Consider the following 12,235-nt stretch of genomic DNA (forward strand, 5'->3'; position numbering starts at 1 on the left):
AGAGAGCAATCAAACACCAGCAAGCACTTTTCAAACTTCTGTGTGTGTCATATCTGCTAACCTTCATTAATCACATGATGAACTCAGAATCCAGTGGTGGGGAAACAAGATCCTCTTTTTTGGGAGGTGAGTTTCAAAGTCACATAAAAAGAGTGTGGATACAAGGAAGGGGGGAAAATGGAGGTCCTTCATGCATTCATCTAACACAGGGTCCCAAATCTTATCATTATCTACTTTGAGATGGTCCTTTGCACATTGGAAGGAAGTATGTAGGATTAAGGAGAGTTAACTTTTATTTCCTCCCTTTAAAAAACCACCAGTTATATAAAATTTTACCAGTTCAGAGGTTGATCATAAGACAAACTATGCGATGAATTTCTGAGAAGAAATATCTCCCATCTGTGGAGCAGCAGTGCAGGATGAAGGGCAGTGAAGGAGTGCACAGTTTCCAACCAGGGCCCTTCAATGCAGGGGGCTCTGGGGTCAGCCTTGGATGGAGCATGAGTCCAGCCACCTTTGTTCAATAGCCTTTCAGAAAGTGGTGACTGCCCAACAGGACTGCCTAAGGCAAGAGACACAGGGCTTAAGGTTTCATAGGTCCATTGGCAGTGAGATGTTCACAGAGGGCTCCCTGCGGCCACAACAAAGGGGCTGATCGTGCAGCTGGATAGCTTTGGTGCAAAGCCCAAGCCAGGCACTGTTTCAGAATCATCATCAGCAAAGGCAGCAGTGCTTTCCTTTGGGACCCTCAGGGCTAAGATAAAAAAGGGCCAGGATTCCGTTCTCCCCTTTCCAGTTTTCTCAGAGAAATAAGCCTTCAGGAAAGATGTGTGGCCCTGTAGAAACAGCTAGGAGTCCTGGCTTTAATTAGAACCTGGTTCAAATGTGATTTTTCCTCCTTGTGTCTCTACAGTGAGGCCCAGAACCAGGTGAAATGGGGGCTAATTTGCCATAAAGACGAATCTTCCCACCTCCTCCTGGCTCTCTCCTGCCTGGGAAGCTAGGCTTCTTTCCTGCCTTTCTTGTTTCTGCCTGCTGAGACAACCGCAGGAGCCTGTGCAGCATTATAACATGTATTTCAAAAGAAGGGAGAAATACCTGGGTATTTCTTTTTTTATCATGAACTGTTTCCCCTTTTACTGTTTCATTCAGCTCATGATGGAGAGAAAAAAAGTAGAGACCCAGAAAACACTCCCATGTAAATAAAAGTTCAGCACTGTCCTAGTGAACCAAAAGGCCTCACAAATACAGTGGCTTAAGAGAAAGAAGTATATTTCTCTCTCATGTAACAGCCCCAGAGGGGGTGGCCAGGTTGGTGGGGCAGCTTTACTCCAAGCTGTCACTCAGGGACCCAGGTTCCTCCAACATTGTTGCTCTGCGGCCACCTACTGTATTGTCCTCATCTGCATTGTTATAATTAGTTGCTGTCCTGGCCTATGGGAAGGGGGAGAGAGGACACCCAGGGCAACGAATTTTATTTTAAGTGAGTAAGTTGAAGTGGAAACTGGATGCATCACTTTTGCTAACAGTCCATTGGTAAGAGATTAACCACGTGGCCAAACTTAGCTTCCAAGAAGGCTAGGGAAATCTAGCTCAGGATTAGGTGGCCATGTGTCCAAGAAAAAAAGTGGACGAGATCTGGATGACAAGTAGCAGTCTCTTACAATATCATGTCAGATGGGGTATATGTTTAAGGAGCCTACTGTGTGCCAGGCATAATGGTTTGTGCTTTCACACTTTGTCACTTGTTTACTTCTCTGCTGCACTTTGCAAAGTAGATCTTCTTATCCTCACTTTATTTTCTGACAATGACATCAGTAGCAGCTACTATCTAATGAATACCTACCGTGAAGCAAGGACATTGGTACTTTACATTATACAAGATAGTTTACATGGTTCTTATGAATACCATGACCCCTTACCACATAGGCATTGTTATTTTATTTTCCATTTTATTGGTGAAGCTTAGACAACTTAGGTAACTTGCTTAAGGTCTCCAGCTTATAAGTGGAAGAGTTGGGATTTTAACTCAGGTCCATCTGCTCTTCAAGTTCATGCTCTTTCTACCATATTCTAAAGAAGATTTTCCAGTCACAGAATTCTTCCAAACTCCGCTACCTGCTGTATAAACAAGTTGCACTGAGTCCTGCACGCTCTCAGCTTCACTAATCCTTCTTTCTCTCTCAGCATGCTCAGATCTTATTGCTGACGTCTTGCCTTCCAAGGCTCTACTATGGCCGTCAAGAGCTCAGTGTAGGATTCAGGAGCAACACTTGGAATACTTTGTCATCATCAAAAGTGATCGCTGCTCTCTGAGTGGTGGGGAGGGGAGAGTGGAAGCACAGGGAAGAGAATACTGGTGAATATCGCAAAATGGGATCCCCCTACATGGTCATGGAGGGAGTCGGTGTGATGTAGCGTGAAGAGACCGGGCAACCACACCTACCTCATTGGCTTGGGGTGGGGTGGGGAGCCAACTAGATGAGATGATACCTGTAAAGCACCTGGATGGTGCCTGGCTGGAGTGGTGACGAAGCTTCAGGCTCCTCCCAGTTCTAAGAGAAGCATATAGCACCTTATCCAACCCAGTCCTTTAACAGGAAGCCACTTTTTGTTGGTAACTGGTCAGCACTCCCGCCAATGCCAGTGCATCTCAGACGATGCAAGACCCATACTCTTGTAATGCAGTAGCCAACTGAGTGCTGTGAGCCTGGCAGGGGGAGTCTCTCATGACACCCCAGCTCCCTTCTCTTGCGCCACTTTAAGGAAGAAAAAGGTAAACATATATTGCCTCCAGGGGGAGTTTGAGACTTCATGAAATTTCCAGTTGTGACATTTTGATGTCTCCTCTTGTGAATAAGATTTACATGTATATCTCAATCCCTGATGTTTTGAGAGGAGGAATCAAGAAAAGTGTTTTCTCCTTATAATTCTCACTCTGTCCTCCACCTTCTTTAGTTTCGGGGGAACGTTTTCCAGCAGATAGAAACTTGTTAAGGAAACAAGAGTTTCTTGTATAAGGCAGGCAGATGGTTAAATAGATGGTGAATGTTGTCACACATTCGTAAATTTCAGGATACTTGGAATTCAGCCGGGTGTCAAGGGTTCAGATCCCAGCACTGTCACTTGGACAAGTTGCCAAAGCTCTCCTGCTTCAGTTTCCCCATTTATAAAATGAGCCCAATAATAGCACCTACCTCATTAGGATATTGAGAGGATTAAAGGGGGTAGCAAATGTCCATTCCTTAGCCGGGTGCCTGGAGCAGAGCACGCGCACGTAATAAGGGTGAGCTCTTACTCAGGTTACACTGGGTGAGCTGGGAAGGGGGCGTGTCAGCACAGCCTGCTGCTGGATCCAAGCGGTCTCTTTAACCAATCCCCGCGCCCTGCGCCTGACTCCATTCTACCTCCCCTGAGCTATGGCTGCGAGAGAACATCCATGCCTCTGCAAGTTTTCAGCCAGGGGTTTGGAGCTGGGCAGCAGCCTGGTTCTCCTGCCCCAGAAGCTCCAGTCCTTCTATCCCTGTAAAGCACAGGTCACGTAGCCTTCTACAGTGTGGACGATGTATTAGTTAGAGAAACAGAACCAGCAGGATATTTGTGTGTGGGTGTGGCAATCCTTGGCATACTTTGCCTTGTGTAGCTGTATCACTCCAGTCTCTGCCTCTGATTTCACATGGCCTTCCTCTGTGTGTGTCTATGTGTCCAAATTTCTTTATTCTTATAAGGACACCAGTCATTGGATTAGGATCCACATTAATCCAGTATGACCTCATTTTACCTTGATTACATCTGTGTGATAGGTACGTAGGATATACTTAATGTATATGTTATATATATATGCATATTATATATGTAGGATATATTATATAGGATATATACGTACAAATATGTATGTATGGAATATATGTATATATGGAGAATTATTGGAAGCAGTTGAATCACACAATTATGGAGGCTGAGAAGTCCCATAATCTATTGTCTGCAAGCTAGAAACCCAGGAGGCTGGTGGTATATTTCCAGTCCCAGGCTGAAGGCCTGAGAACCAAAGGAGCCAGTGTTGTAAATCCCAGGTCCAGGGCAGGAGACTCATGTCCCAGCTCAAGCAGGCCAGGCAGGAAGGGCATGGACCCTCTCTTCCTCTGCTTTTTGTGGTAATCAGTCCCTTAACAAATTAGGTTGGTGCCCCTCTACATTGGAGAGGATCGTGTGCTTTACTGAGTCCACTGATTCAAATGCTACTCTCACCCAGACCCAGAAATAATGTTTAATCTGGACACCCTACGGGCCAGTCAAGTTGGCATATGAAATCAGCCATCAGAGATCAGAAGATGAAGCATCCTGCCCATTTCTAATATTTGAGAGAATGTCATTGGAATCAAACTGTCTCTGGTGCTTTTCTTCCCTTATCAAATGTTTATTATTGTATCCGACTATGTGCCAGGTACTGGGCTAAGATGTTGGAGATACAGTGATGAGCAGAGCAGATATGATGTCTAACCTAATTGGAGCTTACATTCTAGTCAAAGGAGATAGACAATACACAAATAACTAAGAAAAATAATTTCATATATGCAGGCTAAGAACATATTAAAATAGGGAAAGGTGATGAGAGCAACGGGGGTGTTTTCACTGGGTCATCAGGAGGAATTTTCTGAGTGACCTTTGATCAGAGAACCAAATGACAAGAAGAATCCAAAAAGAAGGGTGTTTGGCAGTGAGAACAACAGGGACAAGGTCCAGTGGCTCTGAGATGGTGAAAAGCTTGGCGTGTTCTGGGATAGAAAGGAATCCTGTGTGTGTATGCTGGATTGAATAGCATCCTCCCCCCATCCCGACCCAAATCTACTCAGAACCTCAGAATGTGCTCACACTTGGACATAGAGTCTTTGCAGATGTAACTAAGTTAAAATGAGGTCATCCTGGATTAATGTGGGTCCTAATCCAGTGACTGGTGTCCGTATAAGAAGAGGGAAGTTTGGACACATAGACACACACAGAGAGGAGGGTCATGTGAATTCAGAGGCAGAGATCGGAGGCAGCTTATGGGAATTCATGAGAATTCAGAGGCAGCTACAGGCAGGGAATGCCAGGATTACTGCAACCACCAGAAGCGAAGAGGAAGAGGCAAAGAAGCATACTTCACTAGAGCCTGCAGAAGGAGCACAGACCTACCGACACCTTGATTTCAGACTTCTGGCCTCCAGAACTGGGAAAGAATAAATTTCTGTTGTTTTAAGTTGCCCAGTTTGTGGTAATTTGCTATGGCAGCCCTAGGGAACTAGTACACTATGTGATGGGTCATAATAAGCGAGGGAGAGATGAGGGTGGGCAAGCAACAGCCAGAGGCCAGGCCATGCCGACCTTCGGGGTCACAGCAAGTCATTTGGATTTGATTCTTAAGTGTGATGGGAAGATTAATCGCTCTATTTCAATATATTCTTGGACCAAAGGTAGGGACAAATTGGGAGTTGTTGAAAGCTTAGGGTGGGACCTTGCTTACCAGGTGAAATCCATCACCTGAGACCCAAGGTGATCACCAAGGGAGAAGGAGTGGTAGGAACCCCTCCTTAAGATATCCTTGGCCCAAGGAAAGAAGGTAGGTGGGAGGCCACCTGCCAAGACCCTCAGATGTGTAGCTTGTTTTGAAAACTGGCTATTACCTTGACTCTCCATTTCCCTAGAGGCGAAGCTCCATCCCACCCGGCACCTGTACAAGTGTCTGCTGCTAATTAAGAGAGAGACAGATGGAGGAAGGTTTAGTTTAATTTTGAAGCCTTGGTTCCTTCAAGGCAATTAGGCTGATTGGAAGGAAAGCACCTTTTTCATTCTTTCTTCCTCTTTTTAAATGAAGAAAAATCAAAACGGAGAGGACCAGTGTTGTTGGAAGCCTCGCACATCTGTTACCTGGTTGGCTTGTTAACCACCTGCCCACGAGGTACCTCGGTTGATTAGGTTAATGCATTTATTAATGGGGCTTACAAGGCTGCTCAATGAATCTGTGATTTCCTTCACAAGCCGCTTTTTAATATAGTAAGACAGGGACCACGATGCACAACACCGAGAGTGGCCAGGTAAGTATTTCTTTCCCATCCTCGGTATCTAAATCAGAGGGGATGAAAAAGAGGATTTCACAAAAATTGCATTTCCTGGTTATGGGAACTGTTCATCCACCTAACCACCAACCACATCCTTGTTGAAATGATCTTGAACATAACTCTTTGAAGGATGGTTTTATGCCCCATGCAACAAGTCTGTACCTGCTCTGCACTTGTCAAAAACACCTCTGAGTCATGTGGAGGGGGGACAGACAAACAAATAGATGTGAACGATATAATCCTGCATACAGGACATTAGATGATCTGATGACCCCTTGTTTTCTTCACTTTATTACATACATATCCTTTCAGTTTTTGAAGCTACCATGCTACTTCCCACCTCAGGCCTTTTGCAGATGTTGTTCTGTATCAGTTATCTACTGCTGCGTAACAAATTACCCCAAAACTTAGTGGCTTAACATAGCAACTGTTTATTGGGCTTGTGGTTCTGGATCAGCTGGGAAGTTCTTCTGGTTTGGGCTGGCTTGGCTACTCTTGGCCAGGCTTACTTAGTGTCTGTGATGAGCTGGCAGGTGGGCTAATGGCTGCACAGTCTAGGATGGCCTCACTGGGTATCTGGCAGGTAGCAGGCTGCTGTTGGCTGTGGTGAACATGGGCACCTGGACTGCATGTTTCTCATCCTTCAGGGGGCTAACCTGGGCTTCCTTTTTCATATGGAGGCAGGGTTCCAAGATCTGATAACAGAAGCTGCAGAACTTCTAAAAGCCCAGGCTTGGGATGTGCGTGACATAATTTCTGCTACAGTCTACTGGTTAAAGCCAGTCACAAGGTCAGGCCATATTCATAGGGTAGGGAAATAGACTCCACCTCTCGATGGAAGGAACTGCAAAGTATTACAGCTATTTTTGCAATACACCCCATGTGCGCTCACCTGGATGCTGTTTCTGTTACTCTTCACTTTTCAGATTCCAACTAAGAGAGCATCCTCAAGGATGCCTTCCCTAACCGGCCCCTCATCCCAAACGTATCAAGGCCCCTTCTTGTGTCGTCTCATAGGGACAGCTAGGCACTCGATACACATGGCAGCTGGAGGGAAGCAAAGAGGGAAGGAAGAAAGGAAGGAAGGGCGGTTAGTTTGGATGAGTGCTTCCTTTGTGCTTGGCTGGATATCTGGCACAGAGCGCTCAGTAAATGTCTGTTGGATTTAATCCAGTGCCTCTTTCATAAGCCCGAAGACAGACAAAATATATGTAGTGACTAGTTACTCTCTTTCAGAATTGTGTTATATAGCTTATATGTCTCATATAATTTATTCTTAACAATAAACCTCAGAGTAGTTATATTATCCTCATTTTACAGCAAAAGAAATAGAGATAAAGGAGTTTGACATTCCCAAGGTCTCATAGACTCAGGTCTGTCTGATTCCAAAGCCTACAGATTTTTCTGTCCCACCCTTGCCCCATATACCAAACACTCTCTATGTTCAGGGGTTTCCCAATGACAGGTTCACCAAGAGACAAATTCAGGGTTGGGTGTGGAGAAGGATGTATTGTAGGTTCTCCACGAGCGACTCTGTGATTCCTCCTAATGGGAGCTGCTTCCCATACCTGCACTGATAGGGCAAGAATTGAATGCCCCTGGGACTATTTTTCTTTAGAACTTTTTGAGAGGACATCACCTGTCCCACCTGTCGGGGCACCTGTTTCATAATCAATTTCCTCAGTTTGTCAGAAACGGGAACCTTCCAGTGCATCCCTTGCTCTGAGCTTCCCTTAGACCCGTCCATTGTCTGGAAAGAGGAATTTGGGAATAAATGGTTCTGGATCGTGCCCGGGGACATAATGAGGGTGGGTGAGACTTTCAGTAAGACACTGAAAGCAGTTTAGTGAGAGCAAATAGATGTGAAAATGGAAAACTAGAAAAGAGCAGTCAGGACTATGATAGCACAGAGGTTGCTGAGGGAGCCAGGGAATCAGAAAGCATCACCTTAGCTTAACCTTGAAAGATGAATAACAGAGCATCTGATGTAAATGAAGGGGTGAGACACGTCAGCTCCCTCCTCTGGTTCTCCGACCAGCTCAGAGACCTCATTATTAATGCTCATAAGACTGGATAGTTCTTTATAGCACTTACTATATTTCTACTTTTATGTAATTGGTGGGATTCTTTGGTCACATTCTGTCCTTCCCTCATAGAATGTCCACCCCACGTGGACAGGGACCTTGTCTGTTTCTGATTCTCCCAATGTCCTTATATTTACAATGTCTACCACCTGGACCGTGGCTATTTGATGTATGACTAAATGACTGAGAAAAATTGCTGGGAGAGGTTTTGGTAAATGGTAACATGGTCAGTTTTAGAAATATGCCTTTGGGAGACTTCCGTGGCAGTCCAGTGGTTAAGACTCTGAGCTTCCACTGCAAGGGGCACGGGTTTCATCCTTGTTTGGGGAACTAAGATCCCGCAAGCTGAACAGTGCGGCCAAACAAAACGTAACAAAACAAAAGAGGAAATATGCTTTTGGCTGTAGTGTGGACAGTGGCCTGGGGGAGGTGAGACTCAAGGCAGGGGAGCCAGTTCGGTGGCAGAAGTAGAGCAGCATTTAAAGCAAGGAGGAGGCATAGCAGAGGTTAGAGAAGCATTTGGTAGGTATGATGGGAAGGACCTGTGGGTTAGCAGTTGTGCTGAGGAGAAGAGGAGGGTGACATCAGCACCTGCTCCTGTGTTTCTGGCTTGAGTAACTCGAGAGTTGGTGTTCCCACTCGTGAGAGAAGGAAGAGCCTGGAGAACAGATGTGAATGATGTTGATGGGTTCAGTCTTGGCCACCTTGAGTGGGAGATGCCAGTGACTCTGTCCTGGAGGTAACTGGATACATGAATTTTGAAGTCCAAGGAGGGATGTCAGAGCATCCTTCTGCTGAAACATCATGGCATTGGAAACCTAGAACTTTCCTCTGGAAGACGCGATTCTAATGCCAACTTGAATGTAACTCATACCACCTTAAGGAGTGCATGGTATTTGGGGAATGTGTGCTCTTCCCATGTCGGTAGCTATTCCCTAGTTCCTTTTGGCATTGATACTCTGTATCTTCAGACAGCTCTAGAATTCAAGGAAGGGGGGACATTCTCTTGAAAGATTGCATTACTCAGGGTTGTTTACATTAAACATGGACAGAAACCCAACTTAAACTGTATTAAGCCTGGAAGGTTAACATGTGGCTTCCGGGGGTGCTGTGTTGAGGAATCTAAGCGAAGGCCATGCTAGCTAGGAAAGAGCTCTGTGATCAGTGAGTGATGTCTGCCACAGATGCAGAAGGGGCAAGCGGGGGCATATGTGCTCACTCATTCCTGAAAACAGAGCTTTCCCTCTACGGCCTTTCAAAAGCATCAAATAATGTCTAATGGAGTTAGGTTCTACCTTGGCTCAGCCGCTAGCTGCGGGTAACCTCAATTAAATGATTTCATGTTCCTTAGCTTGACAGTTTCCGCATCTGTCAAGCAGAGGTCATAATCCCTGTCTTTCCCACCTCTTGTGGTTGAAAGGATCGAATGAGAAAAGAAACGTGGAAGGGCATTGATCTCCATGAATTTACATAATCTCACACATGTAACAGTATGGGATGCTGGAAGTGTGGATTAAAGAGCAGCACATATTTCTGGACTCCTGAGAGATATATGTTCAAGAGTTTATTGCTAAGACATTAATTTAAAAAGTATAGAGGATCTTCTAATAAAAGAATTGTGAGAGAAAATAAAGTCTCAGAAAGTTATCAAATAAATTGAGAAAGAAGGCAGGAAAGAAAGAAAGGAAGGGAGGGAGGGAGGAAGAGAGAGAGAGAGAAAAGAAAACAAAAAAGAGAGAAAGAAAGAAAGGAATCATTCAGTGCTTTAGAGTGTGGTGAATGAAGCAGAAATTGGTATAATTCTTTTGTAGCGTAGTTGGCAATATGTATAAAGGGCCTTAATAATGTTTACAGCCTTTGGCCCAGTAATTCCACTTCAGATAATTTATTTCAGGGCTGGATAGTAAATATTTCAGGCTATGTGGGCCATGCAGTCTCTGTCACAAGCACTCAGATCTGCTGTTGCACTGCAGACAGGTGAAGGAATGGGCATGGCAGCATTCCGGTAAAACTTTATTTATGAAAATGGGTGGCAGCTAGCTCGATCCATGGGCTATAGTTTTCCACCCTCTGATATAGATTAAAGAATATTTTAAGAATTATTTTACATTCAAAATTCTAAATACTAAGAGAGCTTTAGTCTAGAAAATTCTCATTTCAGATTGATTTATGTGAGCAAGACACTGGCACAGCTTGAATGCTCATCCGTAGGATGAATGATTAATTTTCACAGTTTTGCTCACTGAAATACTATGTAGGTATTAGAATGCTGTTTGCTAGTGATTTATAACAACATGAAGAAGTGCTTGCTAGAAGGTTGCATGAGAAATTACAGTTATTTATAATGATGATGATAATGGTGGTGGCTAATATCTAAGCACATTACGTATGGCATCACTTAACCCTCTGAACAACCCTATGAAATATCCTTTTTTATTGTAACCACCTTCCTGATGCAGAAGCTGTTGGTAATAAAAGTTATTTACCAAAGTTACACTGCTAGTAGGTGGCAGAAGTGGGATTTGAACACAGGTCTGCTTAACTGCTAAAAGCAAAAACAAAAGCACTAACACAAATTCCAAATGAGACTCTTTATTGAGAAAACCAGGAGAAAATACACCCAAGTATTGATATCGACTGTGTTGGGCGGTAGCTGATAGATACGAATATTTCTCAATGTGTTCGATATTTTCTCTAATGAGAAGCATCATTTTCGTAATGAAGAAAGAACAACACTTGCATTTTATAAGAAAGGCAAGGGTGGCGGAGTGCTAGGTGTGATTGTGAGGGAAGAAGGATTTGGGGGGAACTAGAGATTCCCTTGTGGATGCCCTCGCCTTCTTGGTCCTCCTCTTGTTGGTGGAAAACACATGACCCTGTCTTCCTTGCTTCTGTCTGCTCCGGGTGGAGTTTCTAGTGTGTGTCTCGTTTGGACTGTTGGCCCACTGAGATGCTGTTCTTGGGTTGACCTGCTAATCCCTAACTGTCTTTCTCTCTCTCCTCTCTCTCCCTCTCTCTGCTCTCTCCTCCCCCCTTCGTCCACCTACCTGTCCCATCGTACAGCCGACAAGGTAAATGATGACTTCTACTCCAAGCGACGGCACCTGGCCGAGCTGGCCGCCAAGGGGAACTTGCCTCTGCATCCCGTAAGAGTGGAGGATGAGCCGCGGGCCTTCAGTCCTGAGCATGGCCCCGCCAAGCAGAACGGACAGAAGTCCCGCACCAACAAGACGCCCTCCCACCCCCTGGCCTACAATTCCACCGCCAACTTTAAGAGCTGGGACCCCAAGGATCAGTCTCTTCGGCGGCAGCAAGCTTATGGGAACAAGGGCAAGCTGGGCACGGCTGAGTCCAGCTCCAGCGACCCCTTGGGAACTCGCACCCAGCACTACCCACCCCCGCAGCCATACTTCATCACCAACAGCAAAACGGAAGTGACTGTCTGAGCTGCCGCTACAGGGGACATCCTGGAGACCACACTCAACTGAGAGAGGCAAAAAATACCCCAACACACACCCTCCCTGTCCCTCGCCCGCACACCCACCCACACGTTCACCCTCCACACCGACCGACGACAAACCTACTGGTGACATGGAATCACGCTTTTCCTGTGTCATGCCTAACACGTGTCGGCGGGCAGCTGAGCAAGACCGGAACGTGGACGGTCAGCAATACAGCCAAGGGGAAACTGAGGCACCCGCTTTCGACTTCAGGGTCGAGGTGGCCAACTCACATGCCTAAACCGTGGGGCTGATTTTTCTTTTCCTCCTGACTTGAAACAAATCCATGATGAAAAAAAAAAGTAGCACAATTTAGAGAAATTGTCCATTTGAGCACATATACCATTGACCATGCATTGTCTGTTTCTGGGTGAAAGAGCCAGAAAGGATGGAAGGTGGGGTAGAAAAGAGGGGTCGCTGGTGCACTTGATAAGCATTTTCTAATCCCAGGAAGTAGTGATGTGGACATAAAATTGTGATGAGCGTGAGACAGTAACTGGACCCCCCCCCACCATGCTATTTATATACTTCTTATATCATCAAGGTTGGAAGC

The 12,235-nt window shown here is 45.3% G+C and overlaps 1 protein-coding gene across 1 annotated transcript in view; it reads left to right on the plus strand.

Moving 5' to 3' along the window:
• Positions 1 to 11,628, plus strand: part of SHISA9 (shisa family member 9) — a 292,396-nt gene extending 280,768 nt beyond the window's left edge. Inside the window, exon 5 of the mRNA XM_060124357.1 lies at positions 11,246 to 11,628. Coding sequence (XP_059980340.1) covers positions 11,246 to 11,628 — 383 coding nt within the window. The remainder of the gene's footprint in view (positions 1 to 11,245) is intronic.
• Positions 11,629 to 12,235: the final 607 nt, after the last annotated feature.

This window comes from Lagenorhynchus albirostris, chromosome 15 (assembly GCF_949774975.1).
Source record: "Lagenorhynchus albirostris chromosome 15, mLagAlb1.1, whole genome shotgun sequence".
NCBI lineage: Eukaryota > Metazoa > Chordata > Mammalia > Artiodactyla > Delphinidae > Lagenorhynchus > Lagenorhynchus albirostris.